Below are 25,624 nucleotides of genomic sequence, written 5' to 3'. Positions count from 1 at the left end.
ATTGCACTGTACCCCCCTAATGTCCGGTTTTTTGTTGCAAGCCTCATATGTGTTTTCATCGTTTAACAGCTGTTCTAACTTATTCTCGTATTCTGCGGCGTCCATTACTGCAACCGCCCCCCCCCCTTTGTCTGCCTTACAAATCTTTATGTCCTTGTATTTTCCTAACCTATCAAGGGCCTTACGTAACCTCTCCGGAAACACGAATCTGTTCGACCTAATCCCCGCCCACATGGCCCCCCTGCAAAAAGCTGCTTCATCCCCATTTTTGTTCTTATCTAGTTCCCTTAAGCTTCTACACATTTCGATGAAATCTTGACTTTCGTTCCCCATGCAAAAATTAAGGCCATATCCTAACACTAGCACTTCATCCCTACTTAGGAGTCTCTTAGAAATATTCTTGACTAAATCAAAGTTCCCTTTTTTTACCCACCCTGACCTATCGAAAATGGCAACGAGTCTATTCTCGTGTAGCTGAGAACTACGGCGGCACATACCTTTACATAACTGGCAATTCCTTTGAAAACGTTGTCTAAGCTGGGGCCTCAGTATTTCTCCGTCAGTTCTCTCCTGATTTTTCTGCTTTTCATCCTTAGTTCTTCCAATTCGATCTTTTTCTTCCTTATGTCTTCCTTCATGATCTCTTCTACAAAACCAGGAAACGGATGTTCATCAGTGTCTCTCTCTCGTATCTTGTCCAACGATTTCGGTGCCACACAGTCTGCTATGCAATTCTTAAGGAACCGGATTTTGTTGTCCAAAATTAACGTAAAAGACTGCAAATTTGCAAGTTTGGATGTAACTTCCCTGTTCACTAACGTACCAGTAAAGACGACGATGGAAATAATAAAAAAGAATATGGAGGAGGGGTCTATACATGCGACATAGATCATGACGTTTTAATAAAACTGCTAACAGCGGCCCTCAGCGTTAATGTTTTCAAGTGGGGCGAAAACCATTATATACAAAAAAATGGCGTGGCCATGGGTTCAAGTCTTTCACCAATTCTAGCCAATATCTTTATGGAATGGTTTGAAAAGGAAGAGGTGGGCAAAGTAAATAAAGGGAACTTAAATATCGTAAAATGGGTAAGATACGTGGATGACATCTTGATCATTTACAAGGGAGAAAGGGAAGATCTACACAAGTTTCTAGAAAACATAAATAAACTAAATGAACACATCAAGTTCACATTAGAAGAAGAGAAGGAAGGAGAAATTCCTTTCTTGGATGTCCTGGTCAAGAGGGTAGGGGAGAATTTAAAATTCAAGGTATATAGGAAGAAGACACACACCAATTCATACATACATAGGTTCTCCAGTCATAGGAAAGAAATAAAAATAGGATTAATGACAGGGTTGGCCATCAGGGCTTATAGGATTTGCAGTCCTGAATTTTTAGACGAAGAGTTGGATTACCTGAGGGAGAGTTTTAGGAGATTAGGCTACCCTAAGTATTGGTGGGAGTGGGCACATATCAAAGCAAGGAAAACTATTTTGGGAGAGGGAAAGGATTGAAAAGGAACATTTGGTAGGAAAGAAAATAATTACAGTTCCGGACAACAACTCTATTGCACCCATCAACAGGAAGCTAAATAATTTCAAATTGATAGGCAGCTACAAAAACACCATTAGAATAAAATAGTTAGAAACAAAAAGTCGGTAGAGGGGGAAGAGATTAGAGGGGGTTTATATGGCAGCGTGTCTAGACTGTGAAGAAGGGTACTATGGCGAAACTGGCAAATCATGTAAAGAGCGAAGCAAACAACATCTGCAGAACATAAGGCATTATAATCAGACGTCGGCAGTTGCCAAACACTGTTGGGAAAATGATCACAGAATAGACTGGGAAAATATGAGTTTTCTGTACAGGAACACCAACAAAACATCTAGACTGGTTGTAGAGAACGCCTTCATAACTTGCGCCAACAACACGATGGCAGGGAACACCGGAAACGGCTTTGAAGACAGCATATCTAGAAAAAATCGTATACTCCACAGTAGCAAGGAAACGAAGAAAAACGCAAGAGAACGCACGGAAAACGGACATCTGGAACCAGGGATCAGAGAAAGACCAAGGTCAAGAGAGGGTGGAGGTCACACAGGAAGAGCTAGGCGATTATAGGATTAAAAGTACCCAGCACACAGATATAAATACAGCCGGACTATGCGTTTGCTCATTGTACGGATACTTGATAATGTGGACTGTTTGTCCAAGAACGCTTGTAACTTTTTGAATAAAAACTCCATTAGATACCATCCAGTTTGAATGAGGTCCTTTTAGTAATATATATATATATATATATATATATATATATATATATATATATATATATATATATATATATATATATATATATATATAATATAAACTTCAGAACACCAGCCATTGGCAGAATATACAGCAAAGGGCACCAGAGGGAGACGTTTTGCAGTATTTCATCTATTTATTTGGCAACGTTTCGAGGCCAAGCCTCATCATCAAACTGAAACATACAAACATTAAATAATACAAAATTGACTCGAATAATTCTAAAAGGTAATCTATTTAAAAAGAAACTAAAAAAATTAAAAAGGGAAATGCTGAGTACCTTTCAAGGAATAGGAGGGAAGACGAGTGACAGTCACAAGATACGTAAGTTAAAAGTAAGCTCATGTCAAGAAGAGAGGGGTGCCGGTCGTTTGACTGTTTAACTCTGGAACTGCTCGTTTCATAAAAAGTTATTCAAAGATCGCAAGCTCTTGTGAGGAAGAGGCCCTGGTAAGAATCTTGAATTGCTCATGTTGGATGCTGAATTTACACTTATTGGCACGGTTCCGAATATTAGAGGGTTCTGGAGACGCCTATCGAACTCCAGTGCGATAACTCACACCCCTATGGCAATCAGTGCGAACTTTGAGGAGCCTGCGAGAGGACCCAACATGTTTTCCCCGATTACATCGGGGACAATAAATAAATAGACTGTATTTGATGCCAATAGGGGATCAAGTTTATCTTTATATTTGAAGAGACACCCGAGTGGCATGGGGTTTGCTGTTATTTGTTGGCATGTTTGGGCAGGGAAATGTTGATGCATTAGCTGTCTAATTTTGTTAAATAAAGAATTATTTTGAATAAAAGGGAGACTGGCATAAAATGTTTTCCTAGGAACAGTAGGGAAGCTAATTTTGGGTATAGTTTTACCATTAAGTAACTTATTTAAATATTTAAAAAACAGTTTGTTTGGAAAATAATTGTCTAAAAAATATTTTTGTAAAAACACAACTTCTTTATGAAATTCCGCCCAGCTCGACGTTAAAGTAAAGGCCCTGTGGAAGAGGGTATTAAGAGAAACTGATTTAAAATTAAAACAACAACTATAAAAATTAGTACCTAATCCGATAAATGTCCTTTTCCTAAAAATAGATGTAAAAAACCCTTCAGTGTTACATGAAACCTCAATATCTAAACATTCCAATTTATTTTCTTTTTCATAATCAATAGTAAATTTTGTTTCGATGAGCATTATTGGCAAACTGTAGGAAAGCATCTGCTTGATCTTTGTTTCTGAATAAAATGAAGGTATCGTCCACGTAACGACTGTAAAAGAGTGGGTGATAGGCCAGAGGGCAATTGTCCAGCAATGGCTCCTCTAAGTGACACATGAAAATATTAGCAAAGACTGGGCCTAAAGGACTGCCCATTGCCATTCCGTCAATTTGAGAATAAGCATTCCCATTAAAAAACAAGGCAATTTCCTGCACTGCCAAGTATAACAATTTTCTAAAATTATCTAAGCTAAAACAATGAAATAGAATATCGTCATCAGTAAAAATCTTACTTAAAATAACTGGATAGTTTCTTCCACAGTGACGTTGGTAAATAAAGGTCAGAATCTTGAGCCAGTATTTTTCCCTTAACATCTTGTGAATTTCTCACTGCGTGGTTATTAAAAGGAAACTCACTTAAGAGGTACTAAAAATTTTGCTAGTTTATGGCTGGGTGTTTCGTATGATGTTAACATTGGTCTGATGGGATCCCCATCTTTGTGGACTTTTGGTAGCCCATATAAAACTCCATAGGAACCATCAGTTCTTAGTAAAGATTGATGCATAAGAAATAATTTTATGGTCTAATAAAGACTTTAAAAACCTGTTATTTTTGTCTTCATTTTTAAAAATAGTAGAAAAGTCTGGTTTACACAGATATTTAAACTTAGTATTATCATTTAAAATGTTTTCTACCTTGTTAATTTATTAATTTTTATTAAGTAATACCAACGTCACTGTGGAAGCAACTACCCAGTTATTTTAAGTAAGTTTTACTGATGACGGTATTCTATTTCGTGGTTTTAGTTTTGATAATTTTAGAAAACTGTTATACTTGGCAGTGCAGGACACTGCCTTTGCTTTTAATGGGAATGCTTATTCTCAAATTGACGGAATGGCAATGGGCAAGTCCTTTAGGCCCAGTCTTTGCTAATATTTTCATGTGTCACTTAGAGGAGCCATTGCTGGACAATTGCCCTCTGGCCTATCACCCACTCTTTTACAGTCGTACGTGGACAATACCTTCATTTTATTCAGAAACAAAGATCAGGCAGAAGCTTTCCTACAGTTTGCCAATAATGCTCATCGAAACAAAATTTACTGTTGATTATGAAAAAGAAAATAAATTGGAATGTTTAGATATTGCGGTTTCATGTAAAACTGAAGGGTTTTTTACATCTATTTTTAGGAAAAGGACACTTACCGGCTTACGTACTAATTTTTATAGTTGTTGTTGCTGTTTTATTTTTACATCAATTTCATTTAATACCCTCTTCCACAGGGCCTTTACTTTAACGTCGAGTTGGGCGGAATTTCATAAGGAAGTTATGTTTTTACAAAAATATTTTTTAGACAGTTATTTTCCAAACCAACTGTTTTTTAAACATATAAGTTCCTTAATGGCAAAATTATACCTAAATGTAACTTCCCTACTGTTCCTCGGAAACCATTTTATGCCAGTCTCCCTTTTATTCAAAGTAATTCTTTATTTAACAAAATTAGACAGCTAATGCATCAACATTCCCCTGCCCTAAAATGCCAACAAATAACAGCAAACCCCATGCCACTCGGGTGTCTCTTCAAATATAAAGATAAACTTGATCCCCTATTGGCATCAAATACAGTCTATTTATTTATTGTCCCCGATGTAATCGGGGAAAATATGTTGGGTCTTCTCGCAGGCTCCTCAAAGTTCGCACTGATTGCCATAGGGGTGTGAGTTATCGTACTGGAGTTCGATAGGCGTCTCCAGAACCCTCTAATATTCGGAACCGTGCCAATAAGTGTAAATTCAACATCCAACATGAGCAATTCAAGATTCTTACCAGGGCCTCTTCCTCACAAGAGCTTGCGATCTTTGAATAACTTTTTATGAAACGAGCAGTTCCAGAGTTAAACAGTCAAACGACCGGCACCCCTCTCTTCTTGACATGAGCTTACTTTTAACCTACGTATCTTGTGACTGTCACTCGTCTTCCCTCCTATTCCTTGACAGGTACTTAGCATTTCTCTTTTAATTTTTTTTAGTTTCTTTTTAAATAAACTACCTTTCCTAATTATTTGAGTCAATTTTGTATTATTTAATGTCTGTATGTTTCAGTTTGATGATGAGGCTTGGCCTCGAAACGTTGCCAAATAAATAGATGAAATACGGCAAAACTTCTCCCTCTGATGCCCTTTGCTATTTATATTACATCACATATACATATATATATATATATATATATATATATATATATATATATATATATATATATATATATATATATATATATATATATATATATATATATATATATATATATATATATATATATATATATATATATATATATATATATATATATATAGTAGTATATAGAGACGGATGAAGGATTCATAATAAACTTGATAAAAAGCTTCTCAAGGATGTAAACCACCTGTTATTTTCACCTTATCTTTTTGAAATTTAAATTTATTTTAAATATATTTAGTCACCATGAACGCAATGCAACGAAACATCTTTCACTCACGTTCCAGGAGATATTAAACCCGTCAGATGATATCCCGTTGACTGTGATATTCACTTTCCGTCCTGAAAACAAAAGAAAATACTGCAATAAACAAACTGCACAGATAGGCAGTCAAAAGTTCACACTAATCCATGTGTCAGCTGTTGGTAAAGTTTATTCATGTGATGACATAAAATGCAAATCGATAATACTAAGATCTCTTGAATAAGACTTTTGTTTTAATTTCACAGAGAAATTTCTTGCTTTATTCTGTCTTTTTATTTGTCAGGTTTGAGTTTTACAAAAATTTTGATCTCTCAGTATTATCTCTTAAGTGAAATACCTTTATGGTCTTTGTAATAAGGAGTTTCTCACATGTAGGAGCACATTCCTTGAAAATGAAACAGCAGAATAATTTCTTCCAGCCATTCAGCCTCCGGGTTCGCAAGGCCCAAGTCAATGTTTTTGTTCTTTTTTAAACACTGGTCCCCTTATGGCCAATAGATGCTATTACAAGAACACTAGGATAATCTTTATAGAATGGAACAAGGAAAGCATTCCGGTTAACTGCCTGATCTTGAAGGGTTTTATTTTCAGATGGTTTAAGGAAGAGAGTGGTCACTGATGGTGATTTGAGTGAGTCTAAAGCCGCCCTGCACAGGTTCTATGTGTAACTGTTCATGAACATCGTTCAAGCGAATTTTCCAGCTATTATGTTGACGTGCCAGCTGGGACTGATAACAAGAGTGAAGCAGTCACAGCAGGTAAGGTAACTTTGCAGCAATAATCATTCTCCCTTGAAAGGAAATTAAATTTCTGTCTTATGAGGGATCTGGAGAACGTTCTCAAGAGGAGTGTTTGGGGACAGTGTATATAATAATTGGCGTTATCTCCGACTTTTTTTAGTAGTAAATCATAGCTGTATGTAGAAACCTAGTTTTTATCTTTAGGCTCACTGCATCTGCATACAGCATGACGTCCAAGTTTTCGGCTTCAGATAATTTGTTGGTGTATTGTTATACAATATTGTGTCTTCTGCGACTTTAATTTATTGCATACTAACTGGCAACTGGCCAATTAACGTAACTATATCTTATATCTCTATCTGAAAGATGTAGTATGACGTATTTTTAGGGCGACATGTGACTGCACAATTGCATTATCAACCTTGCCTTCAGATGGTGTGGACTAGGACTCTTGTCTTGGCCCAGGAAGTTACACAGTCAGTCACAACACAGAATCTCGCTTTATTTCAGGAATTCCATACCTACCATCCTACCAGCAAAACAATCGACCTGACACTAACGACATGCAGAGCAGCGAGGATACTATTTTTTTTCCTGGGATCCTACAGGAGTGTAAAGCACGAATGTTACTGGCCCCAAGCAAAAGGCTACAACAACCATTTTGGCGCTATTCTGACTTAAAGTGCATATAGATTTATATGCGTGTGCGCGCGCGCATACAGATACACAAACACACACACACACACACACACACACATATATATATATATATATATATATATATATACATATATATATGCACTTCAAGTCAGAATAGCGCCAGAGTGCTTCACAAAGGGAAGAAAATGCTCCCTGAATGGCATAGCCTCTACCCCGGGGCCGGTAACATTCACGCCTTACACTCCTTTGGGATCCCAACGTGTGTAATATAAATGTGTATATATGTACATATATATACATATACATATGTATGTGTGTATGTATGCATAAGTGTGTAGTTGTTTGTGTGCTAAAAACTATCTAGACTGGTAGCAGCTGTGAATCAAGAACATGCTAGAAATATATATATATATATATATATATATATATATATATATATATATATATATATTATATATATACATATATACTATAAAATTAGACACTAAAATTAGACAATTTGGGAAATGTGTCAAATAATTTGTAATTTTGTGACTTTTGATGAACCGAACTAACAAAAAGTTATATTCTGACTGTGTACCAGTGATTCTTAGAGCATCGCTGCATCCCATTCTGAAAGCCTTTTTTTTTTATTAAAAATTTCTTGAAAATTTTAAGAAACAAGATACTCGAAGTATCTGAATGACTTTCTTCAAAAATGGATTATACTGTTATAAGGAAAGACTTTATCGTAACTACAAATTAAATCTGAAAAAAGTTTACTGAACTATGAGCACCCCGAAAATACAATGAATCTTTAGACTGTTAATTTTTTCAGTATATTTTATTTCACAGAACGACAGCACACGAGTAATTAGACGCAAGACTTGACCCCCACAGCAAAAAACTAAGGCCATCCTTATCCTCTTGAAATATTTGCGATATATATTTTCCAACATGCTTAGACTCATCAAAAAGAACTACGAAGAAGTAGGTGTTTAACGTCATTTCTCATCATAGTGAGAGAGCACAATTGATAACACTTACCACCTCTTGGCCTTGGTCAATTACACCTGAAGGGAATGATAAACGTTTAGGCAGCTCTTTTATGAAATTATTCAGATCTATTCCACCATGCCTGTCTTATATTATGGAGGGTGACAAAAAACGTCGACAGGAGTTTACCGAGTCAGACAGGTTCAGTCATCGTGGCCTCATCGGCTAAGTGGAATTACCTGTGACTTACGAACGTGAGTAAGTCGATGTAATGGTTTCTTTCCTTCATCGTTCGAATGCTGTCGTTCACAAAATAGTTTCAAGTGCTTCTTCTTGTCTTTTGTAAAATAAACAAGACGGAGATATTCCCCAGGCATGTTTTATAACCAGATTACCAAATATAGAAATAATTTTTTTTTCCAAAAACTAAAACTCAAAGTATTAATAATGCAAATTATTTGCTTAGATACAGGGGTCAAAAAACTTCTTATTCCTGTTGAATAATTAATGCAGCAATTGTTCGTCACGGTCCACTTTACAATTAAATATACAGGATAAATTTTCATTGAATGAAAACACAAAGACTTTCAAGTACCGCTGTCTCAAGGTCATGGCCGTCAACGAACAAAATATTTTAAAATTCAGATGTCTTTATTCTTTCAATATTGGAACAAAAAGTTGCTTATGAAGATAGAATTTGAAGATCAGGAATCTACACTGATGTTAATATGTAAATCAGGACTTTCAGACTTGGTTCTCCTAATGAACACCTTAATTTTGAATTTTTTTATTAGATAAAGACTGCACGATTAATACACGAGTAAAATTGCTCCTACCTTTAGGACATTTGGTAGTGAACGGCGTTTTCTGAATCCTTTCTCCTCTGAGAGTGCCGTCAATCAGGCAGGAAGTGTTTGGGTTTTTTAGAGTAAAATTCGCCAAAACGGCAGCATAGTAGTCGGTGGCAGGTTTCAGGTTCTTTATTGTGAAAGTAGTTTCAGTCCTAGCGACATCCTCGAAGGTCGTTGATTTGCTCATGTCTTGGTCCTTCTCCTATTATAAAAGCATAAATTCATTTACATACAAACACACATACTTGCATACACAGATGATAAAAGCCAGCTGTTTTCTAACCATAGGAAGGGAGATTGTTATCAGGTGAGTGTGAACAGAGATTTGAATGATTTTCTTAACAATTATATGATTTTCTTAACAATTATATGTTACACAAGACGACAACAAAACTGCCATGGCCGGAACATTTATAAGCTCTATTAATCTACAAGTCTGCTAGTATTTAGGAAATCTGAATGTCTCTAATAAATGTAATTACCTCATTAACAGTGACTGCAATAAATTCAGCATTTACTATTTAGGTTACTTTATTGCAGTTCTTCAGTTTCCTTCTTTCTTCCACGGGAATGTTACCCGAGATCTCCCGGCGCTCAAGAAGAATGACAGATGTACCGAAGAAAAGATCTTACTCTTTATTTACCATTTACAAAGGATCATTCTGTTTTGCCGTGATTAGCTCCTCATCAAGGCATTTTCGGGGCGACCGAATAGCAATGGTTGCAACATGAAATACCAGGTCATTAACTGATATGTTAACCAGTCAGGGTTCAGGCACTGTGGGCCAAAGAAGACCAGCAGGCTGACCCAAAACCATACTGGAGCGATGAGAGATCCCTGTAATGGTTCAATTTAAAACCTAGAAATACTGTTACACCTACTTCCGATTTCTGTCTTGCTAATTAAGTATTATTGCTAAGTCGTGGAAGATGGCTCCTTCTCTAACATGGACGGTCAGGTGTTTTGACAAATGAGAAAAAGAAGGCCTACAGATAGAGTGCTGGATGCAACCTCCGCGTGTGCTTCCCCGTCCTTCAGGCCACATCACTTCTGGACATGTTCAAGAAGGAGCCATCTAACAGCATTTTTAAAAAGACCACAAAGTAAAATTCGATAGAATAACCCTGATGAATAGGAGAGAAATCACAGGAAACCAACATTATTTCCAGGTTAAAAATTATAATAGAAAGAATTTCTGTTAAAATGTCCTACCCATCTCTAAGTAAAATACCGAATTATTTTCATTGCCTAATACTGTTGTAAGAAAACACGACAATCCCACATGATTATGGATTAGCTTCCTGGGGTCTGGCTGGCAAATTCGTCCAGAATCCTCGACCGCTCCTTTAACCTAATTCAATTTTCTCTCCGCAAAAATTAGTTACATGCCTACCAAGGCGAAACGCATCGGATTATTAAGGCATAACAGATATTCAGTAGAATTCGAGTCATGAGTACTTCTGCTTTCATTTTCCATGAACATCGTTTTGGTTTTGAGAAACATCCCTTGGAAGAAGAAAGCTTAGAAGATTCGACAATGCCATTTGAAACAAGTTTCGTGTATTGCGAACTCTTTGATGGAGTTTGTCCTAAAGTGGAATGTTTCAGAATAATAATAATAATAATAATAATAATAATAATAATAATAATAATAATAATAATAATAATAATAATAATAATATTTCCTTTCCTTCCATTAATGATTGAGAACATTGTTTATTCGGTCGCTAGAATGAAACAAATGATTGTATTGGACGTAGATGATAAAACACTGGTATTGACCCTAATATGTTTAGATGGTTTCGAAAATAGACTATGTCTCTCTCATCAGTAGCAAGCAAGACCCTCGTCCACTTCCCGTGGGAGAACGAAACGATATGGACACGTTCTACCCTCTATGCTCCTGCCAATTAAACAGTGAAATAGGTTTCCGGAGGTTTCTGAATTGTAATAAGGCTTGGGGCTAGAGACCTTATTAGAAACACTCGCTTCCTGGTAGAGGACTTTAGCTTGTAGGATTCTTGAGTGAGACTGACTTCAAGCCTCCCTCCCTGGCAGGTGGAATTAAGATTAGGAGGGGTCTTCGAGATAAACTGGGATTCCACCACTCACTTCCTCCCACGGGTACTTAAGATGGGACCTTTTATTTGTCGTTATTTCTTATGACAGAAACTCAACACATAGCAATGTTGATCCCTTCTATTAACAATCGAATGGGAGAGGTTATCTTAAGATGGAAACCATCCATATCTATGATAAACACAACTAAAAATTCCTGTTAAGCCACATATTCTCATATAAAAAGTCACTTTAAATGTTTCCATCTAGCAGATTGTAAACATGAATAGCTTGCCTTCCTACTAATCCAGATAGCATCCGTGTGACTTGATTAATAAAGATTTGGTAGTCTGAACTTTCTGAAGGTCTAAGCTGCACTTCTTCAAGTATTTTTTTGAGTCGAAACTGTCATGATATAATGACGATTCAAAAGAGCTTAATTTTTTCAGTGATCTTATCGATCACGCCATGTCACTGAATTCCTCGATGGGAAGGGGAAAGACGGTTTGAAAATGAATTAAAAAATAAAAATGTACTCAGAATCTTGCAACCATTCAATGACAGTCAATCATAGAAAAAATCCCTTACTCGGAATATCTGTATTAGATATCCCTACATACCTATTATTTACGAGAAAAAAGGTAAACGCCTCAGTAAGCATTTACTTTCAAAGCATGTTCGACTGCATTCCAAATGCGAGGTACGATTAGGTCCAGCAGGAATGCTCTTTTATTCAGAAGTTTCACATTTCTTTCAGAGGAACCATCTACTAGGATTACATTCTTAAAGCTTTACAATTTGGTCAAATGATCGGGGCATCAAAGGTAATTGAATGCATTTCTCAGACAAACTCAAATCTTCCACTAACGAGGAGCAAGATAATTTCTTGACAGATTTTGAAGCATTTAAGCGAAATCCAATGAAATCCATTATTTATTTATCCCTTATTAATTACATTCTCTAAATTATACACTATACACATTTTAATTTCATTATTATTATTATTATTATTATTATTATTATTATTAAAAAGGATGGCTGTATTATGCAAATTTATCTTATATAGTGTCTTTTCTATCCTCCTTATGATTCGCTTTTCAGGCTCAGCGATGTTAGTCAGTAACTGGCCGATATTCATGTTGGAAAAGGACAGTGTGCGGAATTTGGGAAGTCTTTTATTAAAATATCCAATCAGAAATCGTTCGTCTGGGTTCAGGTTCTATTCTAGAGCCTGAAAAGCGAATCATAAGGAGGATAGAAAAGACACTATATAAGATAAATTCGCATAATACAGCCATCCTTTTTAATAAGACCTGTTTAAAAGAGGGTCTACTCCCTTCATATTATTATTATTATTATTACTTATGAGGCAAGTAGACTGTTTTTAAATTGTTATCAAGTAACTTATCAAGCAGTCAAGTTGATTTCTTGCCACCTTTCATAAACTGATTCATCAAAGAGTTGCAAGCACACGAACTCTTACTGGACTAAAAACTAGAAGCAAGAATACACAAGAGGTTCACCTAAAGAAAAACCTACAAGCCCTTGAGTTCTTTACATGACTTACCCAAACAATCACTCGATATTGTAAATCGTCCGACTCAGGCATTTCACCATCAAAATTTTCCGACGAAAAAGACACTTTTGCATAATACTTGTCAGCTTGAACTTCTGGTAGCTCTCGAAAACGGTAGTATCCTTTGGATTCTGAAAGATAGGGAATAGTTTGGGTTTTACGTACAAGGAGAATGAGAAGAAAAAATCATAGTTGGTAAAAGATAAGCCCAGATAATGTGATGTAAACCTTTCATAGGATTTTAGTTCATAATCTGCCATAATATTCAACAAATCATCTCCTGCAGCATTTTCTCTTTCTGCCCTATGAAACTCGACTAAAATGATACGACATATGGTACGTACGATTCACTACAACCAAAAGAACGAAACTGAAAGTAAGGAAATATATATAAAGAATATTCATTCAGGAAGGTTGAACTTCTAATTAAAGATCTGTGGATGCTTAGATGTTCGAGTGCTGACATGAGATTGTGTCTGCCTACAAAAGTTATGCCAAGTGCAGGCATTCCAAATCAGTGACCACAAAGAGAAAACCATTTGTTTAGTTTATCCCTCCTACTGGAACAAAAAAGCACGACTATTTGGTTTTCCATGAATTAAACAAAGTCGATGTTATGCACAATGTCTCTCAGGGGATCGGTAATTCCTTACCATACCTTGCAACACACGATATCATCAGCGACAATCACATTATAGTACAGGAATATTTATTCAAAACAATGAAGATTTTTCCTCACAAGCCTGTTACTCTTAATTAAGAGATGTCTTAGCTAATGATAGCTTCTTATTTGCTCCTTTCACTGAAGACAACCCTTGAAACATAGAGAGCCTGTGTTGGAATCTGAGTAATTCCCTCATCAAAATTCTCTGTATTTCTCAGTCAGCCTCTTTCAAGTGATCCAAAATACCTACAATTCATCTAAAATTACATTCAACATTTTTCTTAGCAGGGGAATATGGTCAAAACTAAAATTAAGCTTACTTCCAGCGCAGGGTTTCATTTGACCTTCACAGACTCCTGTTACTTTGTCGCACTTGCTACTTTCACAATGGTTACATGTCTGTAAGCAGTTCACGCCCCACTGGTTTTCATCACAACCTGAAATGTGAAGGAAAAGTTGTTATATATATATATATATAAACATGTGTGTGTCTGTGCATGTGCCTGCACAGCACTATTCTATAAACATGGATTTATGCAAATACATATAAGCTTAACAGCAGTATACAGTGCCAGTGCCACAAAATCAAGCTTGACAGAAATGGCCGTTCAGAAGGGAACCAGAGCCACGAAATTCTAAAACGTCATGCACACACACACACACACACACACACACACATATATATATATATATATATATATATATATATATATATATATATATATTTATAAATATTACTGCTGTTTGCCCTCGTAACATTTGTCTGTAGTAATATCAGCCTGGAAGACAGGGAACAGCCTTTTGTCCTGCAGGGAGACCAGGAAATTCAAAATAACGTTCATGGCAGACACGGCGTCAGCACGTATGCCAGGATAGGTAGCATTAGGGACGTAGCCCCATAAGGAAAACTTTCCATATCCGACCTTAAGATAGGTGGTCTTAAAGCTTTTCTACCTGTCTTCCTTGGTGAATGTTTTTGACAAAGCGTAGACTCCCCCAGGACATGAATGCATGCCCTGTTTGACCCAGCGCCGGTCAGACAAGAGGAGAGAGATTTGAAAGTCGCAGAGATCAGACATCTTTTTGGTCTCTCCGCCCTTTGTCTATCATCTTCTATTAGTGAATGGTGAAGTGAAGAATTATTCTCCAGAACTTCCGATCGTCCGTTGTAGGCGCAGCAACGCTTCGTCCAAGGTAAAGTCTGTGTTTTTGTTCAAAACTTCGTCAATTACTTATCTTCGTCTGTATTTCCAACTTCCTTTGTTTCATCCTCCAGCCACCACTTACGGTATATGCTTTTACGAAGTCTAGATTAAGCCAAGTTATTATATTGTTAGCTTCATCCACTTTATTCCAGTAAAAGTAACTAGAACTTAGGGTAAGCAAGGCATTTTAATTCTCTATGCACTCTTTGTGTCTCGGGTCCATTGTTTGGAAGAACCGTTGCGGTTTTGTATTTAATACCATCTTAATGAGTAGAGATTTTTTCTGTGTATGCAGTTGGTGACGTTTATCATAAAGTCTTTATTCCTTGAATATTCTTTGTTAAGGTTAATTACCCTTAACTGGCGACCTTTGGTTAATATAACGACTGTCTTTGAGGTTAATTCGTGGCTTCAAGTGACAGGTTACGTGTGTCCTTGGCATGCAGGGCCGTGAAAAAATTACGTAAATCAAGTAATAAACTGATCAGCCAAGACGCACTCGTAACATTGGCGAGCTTGCATAGGATCTAAGTAAATTTTAGAGAAAGAATCTGGAGAAAAGGAAATTAATTACGATTAATTCCAAACAAGGAGCAAGGCATAATTGAGAATTAGCGTAGGTAGGAAAGTGTGCATTGAAAGCAGAGCGAGTCAAAATTTGTAACGTTTTAAGAAAGGGCATTTTACCGCGTTCGGAGTGTTCGAGTCAAGTCGTTCAAACCACTCGTTCTAAAGACCGAATTTCGCGGAGTCCATTTCATTTACACAAAGTAATTTAGTAATCGCGTCGGAAATTCTGATCGTTATTGTTTTCATATAGCGGGAATCATTCGAAACACCGTGTCATTGAAATAGCAAACGAACGGAAATAGTAATTTTACCATAAAATACATTTTTCAGCAACGTGAATTGACGCGGGTCGAATCGGCAGGGATAATTCTCTTGTTTAAGTTCAGCGCGGAAAATACGTTAACAAAAGACGCCTAGTATTTTCGTTTCCCATCCGTAACGTAAAAGCCTTTTCAGTGTTGGTATATTTAGAATAAATCTGGGTGTCTGCATTTGATTGGTTTGTTGGAAGAGGAAGTCGAGTGCTTTGTGTAATCGATTTGAGAGAAATAAAAAAAAAAAAAAAAAAAAAAAAAAAGCGGGGCGAAATCGGGGCAGGTTAATTATGTGCTAAAGGGACCCGCCATTTTGGCATTCCTCCGCCGCGAGGTTGTTTTGAATTTAGGCCTAACGGGATTTGGCTGCCGTCTTAAGACCCTGTTATTGTCACACATTGTGTAACCAAGCTTTGCTTTCAGCCACTTTGGGGCTACTTCTTCGGCAGTAGTTATACCTCGCAAAATATTTGAGCTAGACAGGTTTCGGTAGAAAAAAAAAAAACAAGATATAATTTAGTCAGGGAAAGATAGGCCTTAGTTAGGATTAATATACAACACAGGTTCCTATACAAATACCCGACGTAAAGCAAATCATATAAAGAAAAAAAAAAAAATTAAATAATTTTACGCTAAATTTTTGTGACGTCGCATCGGCTCCTGGGAAGTTAGGATAATACAACAATCCCTTAAGGAAGCCAAGACGACGTATCTGCATTTATTAGGAACCATGCAATTGTGCACTTATAAAATCTTTGCATGACGTGTTCTCAACCAGCAAGAAAATTAGCTGATTGAAAATCTCTCTCTCTCTCTCTTCCTTCAAGTAAGCCGTCATAACCTAATCGAGTGTACGTGACCCTCTTCAAAGAAAGAAGGGCTGACCCCGAGAAATTAATTTAATTAAATTAAGTAAAAGCAACACCTCTGTCCCACAAGTTGATGAGGGAAAGTTAAGCTTTTTACAGTGATAAATTGTCGGTCACAAGTGAGGCCTGCTACCCATACCGAAGCAAAACAATAGTTTTCACCTTCTGAAAGAAGAGCGGTTAGCACTGGGACCAGCCACTCACGAGGATCTTTAAAAAAAAAAAAAAAAAAATAAATAAATAAATAAATCACTTTATTCCACAGTGCCAATAGTTTCCTGCACTGTCATCAGTTGAATGGCCTACTTCTCTATCTCTCTCTCTTTTACCTTCCCTTTCTCTTTCATTCAATTGTTACACTCTGCTGGTGTAGAGTGCCTTTCCTCCCATATAGCCTAGTTGGGCTTAAATAAAGGGTTCCGAGGAACACATTGGCACCATAGTGCCACCAAACAAGCAAATAGCAAAATAAATAAAACCAAACAAAAGGGATCACAGAAGAGAAAGTCCTTCTGGAACGTAACCTGTACCAGTGCCTAGGAATACTGAGTGCCACCAGTGTGACCTGTACACGGCACACCCAACCACAGTGCCACCTTTTGAAAGGGTGCCACGTTACTGAAGAGACACTTCCTCGCTGCCCAAGTACGCCCAGTCAACCCAGTTAGATGCCCTTCCCCACCAGAACCATGGCAGCAAAGAATTATAAAACCTTCCTGGGGCTGGGGAAGGCGGCAGTTCTCACCGGCTCGGAACTTACCACCTGGGTCAAGGAGCAAGTGGACGACTTGGCCAAGCGGGAGAAGGAAGAAAGACTTGAACAGAGGAAGTATGAAGAAGAACGGAAGGCGTATGAAGCCGAGCAGAGGAAGTATGAAGAAGAACGGAGGGTGTATGAAGCCGAGCAGAGGCAGCTAAAAGAAGACAGAGAAGAAAGGAGACGACAGCATGAGTTAGCCTGCAAGGAAAGTGAGCTAGCCCTCAAGGAGAAGGAGCTCGAGCTGGAAAGAGCGAAAATGGAGAATGCCGAAGCTATGGCCAGACAGCAAGCCTCCAGCCCTACACCTGCTGCATCAAACGCTCCAATTTCGAGTATCAATTCCCTAGTCCCCAAGTGGACTGAGGATGAGCCCGAAGCATGGCTGGAGGAGATCGAGGCTCTTTTCGATAACTACAGCACCACGGAGACGGAGAGAGCCTTAATACTAGCCAAGCATATGGAGGGAAAAGCCAAGGCAGCGCTTGCTCACTGGAGAAGAGCCAGAGAGGCAACATGGCGGAAGTTCGTAGAGTCATTACAAAGGCCTACGAAATAACCCCAGAAAAATGGAGACAGCGGTTCTGAGGTCTTGCCAAGGAAGTCTGCTGGTCTTGGACGGAATGGGTTTGTCACAAGATCCAGTCCGGTACGCGCTGGTTCGACTCCTTGGCCTGCACGACGTTTGAGGATCTTTTCAATCGGACCATGCTAGAAGACCTTTACCAATGTGTGCCTGGGCCCCTTGTTGTGTATCTTAACGATAAACAGCCCCCCCACACTTATGGAAGCCTGTCGCATGGCTGGTTCATGGGAAACTTTTAATCAGTCGCATAGCACCTCTCAAAAGCGAATCGTTCCTCCGGCCTACCTCTCGAACTCCACTCGCCCGAAGAATGGACTGCCGAGCAAGACTACGTGCACCTATTGCAAGAAGGTGGGTCATGCTGAAGCTGAGTGCCAATACAAACTCGGCACTAATAAGCAGCCTACCCCTGCCAGCCAGAACTCCTCTCCCGATTCAGCCGCTCAGCCCTATCCTCCAACAATTACTGCAGGCCACCAAGCCCATCCAAGAGGCCCGTGCAAATCCTGTCGTGCTGCCAGCCACTACAATGCTGGATCTCCGGCCTGTCCACATCATGTCCCCACCACAAAATTTGTCAACCTAATTAGCACTTCATTTTCTGCGGCCGGTCCGCACCGGATCCTTTACCCCGAGAGACTGGAAACCCAGTTCATCTCGGTGGCCCCTCTTCAGAGCACTAGCCTGCCCGTGACCCTTCCGGTCACAGTAGACACTGCAGCAGACATTAGCCTGATCGCCAGGGCCCAAGTGCCAGCCGGTGCCATGGTTGACAAAAAAACCCGGTGGGAAATGAAGTGGATAGAGGGCCACACCATTACTGTTCCCACGGTCCAGCTCCAGGTTACGACACCTTGGGACACGCTACCCCACCGCCTTGGCGTGGTGGGTGGAATTCGGCCCGGAGTGGCCTTCTTGTTGGGTCGGGATCTTCTCTGGGGAAGCCCATTACCAACGCCACTTCGCAGCCATGTTACCTCCTCCACCGAAGTGGTCAGCGGAAGGGGCACAAACCAAACTATTCTAGGCCTAGCCCTCTCCAGTCGCGAAGGGCTGGCCCACCAAGAGGTCCTCCCTCTCCCCGAAGAGATATTCAGGAGGAGCAGTACCGCTGCAGGATGTGCAAGCGAACAGACCACTCCACAAATTGGGAGGGCTGCCCAAGTAAGCAACGCCCAGCGGACGCCCCCGAACAAGACTCTCGGAGAGGCTACGATCTCCTGCTGGGGCATGAATCTCTACAGCAACCAAATTCAAGGTGTCCGCGAGGTATTGCACCTCCGGGCCCCTTGTCAGGCATGCCTGACCCTCAACTGCTGCCAGTGCCACTTGCGAGCACTGAGCAGTGCCACGCTCCTTCCGCCACGGACGTTGAGCTACCAATTAAGAAGGCCCCTATGCCGGGTCTAAATCATGAGGCGAATCCTCCTCCGGGAGATTCAGGATTCCCTGTGCTTTTGATTACCGCAACCAGAGAGCCTCCAGCACCCGAGACTTCTTCTTTGCCAAATCTGACTCCAGAGGATGAATCCCTGGAGGATCGAAATGTTACCCCATCTCTGGAAGACCATGAACTGGCCTCGGACACAGAAGTCGAGATCGCTCTCGCTCCGGTTGTCGCAGCAGCCGGAGTAGGGAGCCCTCCTGTAGCTTATGAAGTTGCCCCTGACTTCGCACCCGCTAGCCCTTCTGGCCTGACCCCAGAGTCGGTGCCCTCATCACCTCCTAAGCCTGATACTGATAGGCCTTGGAGGAACCTGAAGAAGAAGAAGAAGAAGAAGGGGTGGAAGAGAGCCCAGTAGTTGCCGAGCCATAAGCTCATCCTGGCACTAGTGCCCTCTCAGCACAGTGCTCTACCATCTTAGAGTGATCCTGGCCCCTTGCCCAGAGAAGGTAGCCAGTGTGATCTCTTTTTCTTGTACATAGCCTAGACCGCCTTAAGTACGGTACATCAAATTAGTAGCCTTGTTCCTTCCACTTACCACCGAGCCGCAGTAATCACGTAAGTAGCATAACTAACTTCAATAATCTTAACTATTGTAAAACAAGCCACGATGCTCATGACATGCATGGCCTAAGACCTCAGTGAGGCACCCATTTATCATATGAGGCAACCCTCATGAAATAACTAGTGATTATTAATTGTATTAAACATAAACCACTTTGTAATTTAGTTAGAACATTCACTCTTATGTTGGTGCTACGGTCGGGTTAGTATAGGTTAGGCTAGGGACGACCATAGAACGTACCACTAGGCTAGGTCTAAAAACATCATGATTATAGGAGGTAGCATAAAATAACCGTAAGCACCTTCTAGTACTGTTAGAATTAGGTAAAGTAGTGATTATAACTCATATCCTATCTAGGGTTAGGTAGTTCTGTAGCTAGGTAGGCTACACAGGACTAAACTGCTCAGGGGAAGAAGAGTAACCTAATAGAGGCGAACAGCTTGGCGTCAGCACGTATGCCAGGATAGGTAGCATTAGGGACGTAGCCCCATAAGGAAAACTTTCCATATCCGACCTTAAGATAGGCGGTCTTAAAGCTTTTCTACCATGTCTTCCTTGGTGAATGTTTTTGACAAAGTGTAGACTCCCCCAGGACATGAATGCATGCCCTGTTTGACCCAGCGCCGGTCAGACAAGAGGAGAGAGATTTGAACTGTCGCAGAGATCAGACATCTTTTTGGTCTCTCCGCCCTTTGTCTATCATCTTCTATTAGTGAATGGTGAAGTGAAGAATTATTCTCGAGAAGTTACGATCGTCCGTTGTATGCACAGCAACGCTTCGTCCAAGTTAAAGTCTGTGTTTTTGTTCAAAACTTCGTCAATTACTTATCTTCGTCTGTATTTCCAACTTCCTTTGTTTCATCCTCCAGCCACCACTTACGGTATATGCTTTTACGAAGTCTAGATTAAGCCAAGTTATTATATTGTTAGCTTCATCCACTTTATTCCAGTAAAAGTAACTAGGACTTAGGGTAAGCAAGGCATTTTAATTCTCTATGCACTCTTTGTGTCTCGGGTCCATTGTCTGGAAGAACCGTTGCGGTTTTGTATTTAATACCATCTTAATGAGTAGAGATTTTTTCTGCATCCGCAGTTGGTGACGTTTATCATAAAGTCTTTATTCCTTGAATATTCTTTGTTAAGGTTAATTACCCTTAACTGGCGACCTTTGGTTAATATAACAACGGTCTTTGAGGTTAATTCGTGGCTGCAAGTGACAGGTTACGTGTGTCCTTGGCATGCAGGGCCGTGAAAAAATTACATAAAGCAAGTAATAAACTGATCAGCCAAGACGCACTCGTAACAATATATATACATATATATATATATATATATATATTAATGTACACTCGTCAAGGAAAGTGAGGATACAGTTTTTTAAAATCTTCGGACATATATTGCTCAATAATGAGACATCTGGCAACTTTAGAAAGGGGAGGAACTTCAGTCTTATTGTGTTTGCTTTTTGCTTGACCTCCTATAACTTTCAATCATATTCTACGTTCTGAAATCATTGATACTTAAATGCAGTAGTAAGCTCAACAGTATTCGTTCAAGTTGTAATTTGCAGCGACAGTTCTGAGCAAAATAAACATTTTTCGACATAACCTACCAAGTAACCTTACACAAATGAATTTATGACACCACAATGAATGGAATGCTTGCATAATCGGAAACGCGATCTTCCATAATGAAATCAAGAGTTAAATTTGAGCAATGTCCAACGAAAAACCTGGGGAACAATAAAGGAACGAATGCAATGTTATGATGAGAGAGAGAGAGAGAGAGAGAGAGAGAGAGAGAGAGAGAGAGTTGCTGTTGTGTAAGCCTAGGCCTACATGTACAGCCACTCATTTTATTTTTTTTTCTTTTAGAGACTGAACGATACTGTATTTGTATAGTATGTTTTAGCAATACATGTACAGATTTTTTTTTTTTTAGAGACTGAACGATAGGCTACTGTATTTGTATAGTAGAGAGAGAGAGAGAGAGAGAGAGAGAGAGAGAGAGAGAGAGAGAGAGAAACTATGGCAACGTCAAGAAACATCCAGTTAATTGTGTTTTCCTGCCGAAGTTATCGCACTACTCCGCACATCATAGAGAACGCTCTTGCAGATTTAAATAGATTTGGTCAACCTACCCTAGCTGTCACAACATTTACTGCCATTAATTCCAGCTGACCTTTAACACCGTGATATACAAATATGAATGTGTAAAAATTAAAGAGATTATCATTACCTCGTATGATGATGCAATAATAAGCCTGGTCATAACAGAAAACGAGTAAATATTGCCGTTCTGATACACAGTACTACACCGAAATATCCATACACTATCTTTTAGATCTCTATGAACGAAGTCATCTGAGAAATTCTTATTACTTCGGATATGCATGGTGTTTTTAAGTATCTGAACGTTTTTGTTTTGCAGATTTAACATATATGATATAATTTGCATTGTATTTTCAAATTCTAGAGTAAATTTACCGAGATTATGTGTTTTCTGTAAGAAAAAAATTAAAATTCGATGAACGAAATCTAATGAAAACTGTATCCTCACTTTTCTTGCCGAGTGCACACACAAATATATATATATATATATATATATATATATATATATATATATATATATATATATATATATATATATATATATATATATATATATATATAATTATATATATGAACGTAGTATTTGATAGTAACGCATGTTTATATTGGATGCTAGTATTTACTATATACATATCGTAAATATGAAGTTACTGCGAGTGAATAAAACAAATACAACATCAATTACCTTGACTGCAGTCATAGCCTTTCCAGCCTGGAAGGCAGGAGCATCCGTATGGAAACGGCAGGCAGACCTGTAGTTTCATCTCAACGGGCGGTTTTATTGAACAGGAGTTGCCAGTTTCCTCTGATAAACAGGCTGTCAGAAAGGAAAAGAAATTTGAAACTGCATTTCTTCTGATAATCATGAATGTACCAAAATATCTGTTTCATGGAGTCTTGGTAGGTAGTACAATAAAGAAAGAAAGGGCAAAATGAAAAATAATCTCATCAGTAAATCTCTCTCTCCAACTAAGCTGACGTCGTTCATTTACGAGATGTTATTGTAACCCTTCGCCCTCAAGGGAGGCTGCGTGAGACACCTGGAATCTCACCTTCCTCGCAAAGCGTCCCCTTCCTTCCTGGAGGACAGATGCAAGTTCCTGTCTTGTCATGACAAATGCCCCCATACATGCAATCAGGGCACCAGGTTTGGCATTTATCACCATGCTTGTTTGCTGGGCATCCTGCAAGGCAATAAAAGAAAGTTCTGAAACATAATACATATATACATAGGCATAAATACTTACAAAGTACAGATATGGCCTAAGTGTGGATGTATGTTTTATCTTCATTTGAAAATGAAATCTAAAGGGGGTGAATGACCCTAATGGAGATTCCACTCGATCCATGGGGATTTGGTTACTACAACCCTCAACTGGGCATCAGTCTCTGTCAAACAGATTGAAGATCGAGTTAAGAGCTCATGAAACGGTCGTTACTGCCTGTTCCAGAGGCAGTAACTGCTTCAGGGAAGGCGATCTTACCACCAACGAATCCGTCACTGAGCAACCCCGTCTCTCAGGTCCCATATCGCATTGCAGAATTGCAGAGGCGCAAACGCTGAAACTCAGCCATTCTGCGAGGGCTCAGAATGGGTTTCGTGATATTGTGCCAAGGAACTTTCTGCTGTACACATCTGTTCAAGATATTCTCTCTTGATTGTCACTCAAGAGGACAGCATTATGACTTAGCAGTTTTAGATTTCTCTCGCAATGACGCATAGCACTGTGGAACAAGTTTCCGGTATTCTTGCTGACGTGCGTTAGTATCAACACACATTCATTTAGACTTTTTAAAACCTTTGTTTCTGCTTTCGTGTACTTGTACATTTTTATAGTTTTATATTATTCACATCACTGCTGTATAATTTAATTTCACTGGCATTACTGCTCCCTAAACATCTTTTAAAGACATTATTGGCTGGTGCTGAAATGTATCCTTTAACTATTCTTTTGGTTGAAATACCTTTTAACTAGTTTTTTTAATTTTAAATGTCGTCTGTTGAATTTCTTTGAACTATTGCAATCTTTCGTCTATGCTTTGTAAACCTCTTACTAATACACTTTTTTAGGCCTTCCTTCATGTAGATTGATTTTTACATAATCATTTCTTCGTGTCCATGAAGACTGCAGTATATTGATCCTGCACATTAATCTGCACATATGTAAATGATGATACTGCTAAATTGTATTGCAACAACATTTAAGCAGAAAAGATCAATAGATTATGGGGAATTCTTACCTCTCCTGAAGACCGCAACTGTACAGTACATTCCATGCTTGGGACTTGGGTTAGTATCATTTATCTTGAATGAATAGAATCCGGATTCCTTGGATTTATCCCGAGGTAAGATGAGTTTTCGGTCACCAGTCAGGTTGGAAATCTCACCTTGCGTGTCCCTGCTTAATGGTTCTTTTTGCCATTTCACTTCATTCTTGGGCGGGTTCTCTCTAAATTCGACGATGACGTCTTCGTCGCTGTTCACAGTGATCGTCAGTTTTTTCGGCAGTAGCACACCTTCGACAGTAAAAAAAATACGCAATTTTTGTTTGGGGCACTTTTTATTCTTTAATTTAGGAGAGGCTTTTGATGCTATACGGAAACTTATATTTCAATGCATGGTAGGAAGGGCCACAACACAAAGGATTTTATATATGACTGATGCAGTATCCATCAATGACTATAACAGCAGGAATAATAGTATTATTAATAATAGTAGTAGCAGTAGTAGTGACATGAAACTACTTACACTGGCGGGAGTATATTGGAACTGAGACATTATTTTCTCCTGTGCATGTCAAACCTCTTGCTGTATGAAAAGAAGAAATAAATAAATGAGTTAGCTGATATAGTCCCCGGGATGAAAAAGAAAAATTGCTAATTAAAAATGATGATGAGAAATTCTCTTTGGTGAGGGGTCATCTCATTACGGAAAGGAGAAAACAGTCAATTCGGCAAGGAACACACACACACAAAAGATAGTGTAACTGAAAACTGAAGATATAGTGCAACTGAAAACTGAAGATAAGTAAAACACTTTAATCAGTCATAACAGCTGCTCGTAGACTCTGAACTCATCATCTAATTCTGCCTTTAATTCTACTCCCCGCAATAATCTCTCCATTACGCTCTCCAATGAACCCTTCTCTCTCTCTCTCTCTCAAGTAAGTGTGGGATGGTCAGCTACACTGGTGCATTTGGCTTCAGTAGTCTTGATTTTGATTAAAAAGAACACCAGACTCTGAAGTGATATTTATATTCTATTCTGCCTAAATCTCGTCGTTTTTTGGAATTTCTTCTATTTCTCGACATTCTAGTAACAATCCTTTTTATTTTCTAGTCAAAATTTCTGTCTAGGCAGAAGCTTTCTTCCTGGAAGCTGCAAGCCATGCATTTGCCAGTGTGGATGGACCACCTGAAAGCCTAGCTCCCGCCGCCTTCTCTCCCAAAACCAAAGCCCATGCTTTACCTCTTTACATATCTTCCTGAAATTATCTGATCTTCCTTTCAGTGCTCATAAATCTATATTTTAGATTTATTACATCCCCGACATAACTTCTGTCGTTCACTCTCAGACATTCACGAAAACTGCTCGCTGAGTTTTACCAACCTCACTCGGAGGTTTCTCCCAGAAACCTAAACAAAAAAAAGTC

The 25,624-nt window shown here is 38.9% G+C and overlaps 1 protein-coding gene across 7 annotated transcripts in view; it reads right to left on the bottom strand.

The window, feature by feature from the left end:
* Window positions 1–25,624, bottom strand: part of LOC136843165 (receptor-type tyrosine-protein phosphatase F-like) — a 104,413-nt gene that overhangs the window by 59,430 nt on the left and 19,359 nt on the right. For all 7 annotated transcript variants that reach the window (XM_067111224.1, XM_067111223.1, XM_067111226.1 and 4 more), the window contains 8 exons: window positions 24,721–24,780; window positions 24,213–24,488; window positions 23,024–23,155; window positions 22,657–22,788; window positions 13,871–13,987; window positions 12,878–13,017; window positions 9,237–9,453; window positions 6,041–6,102 (listed from right to left, as the gene is read on the bottom strand). In XM_067111224.1, coding sequence (XP_066967325.1) covers window positions 6,041–6,102; window positions 9,237–9,453; window positions 12,878–13,017; window positions 13,871–13,987; window positions 22,657–22,788; window positions 23,024–23,155; window positions 24,213–24,488; window positions 24,721–24,780 — 1,136 coding nt within the window. The remainder of the gene's footprint in view (window positions 1–6,040; window positions 6,103–9,236; window positions 9,454–12,877; window positions 13,018–13,870; window positions 13,988–22,656; window positions 22,789–23,023; window positions 23,156–24,212; window positions 24,489–24,720; window positions 24,781–25,624) is intronic.

This window comes from Macrobrachium rosenbergii, chromosome 11, assembly GCF_040412425.1.
Source record: "Macrobrachium rosenbergii isolate ZJJX-2024 chromosome 11, ASM4041242v1, whole genome shotgun sequence".
In the NCBI taxonomy this organism is placed as follows: domain Eukaryota; kingdom Metazoa; phylum Arthropoda; class Malacostraca; order Decapoda; family Palaemonidae; genus Macrobrachium; species Macrobrachium rosenbergii.
The sequence above is the reverse complement of the archived record's forward strand: the minus strand, read 5'-3'. Positions and strand labels throughout refer to the sequence as shown.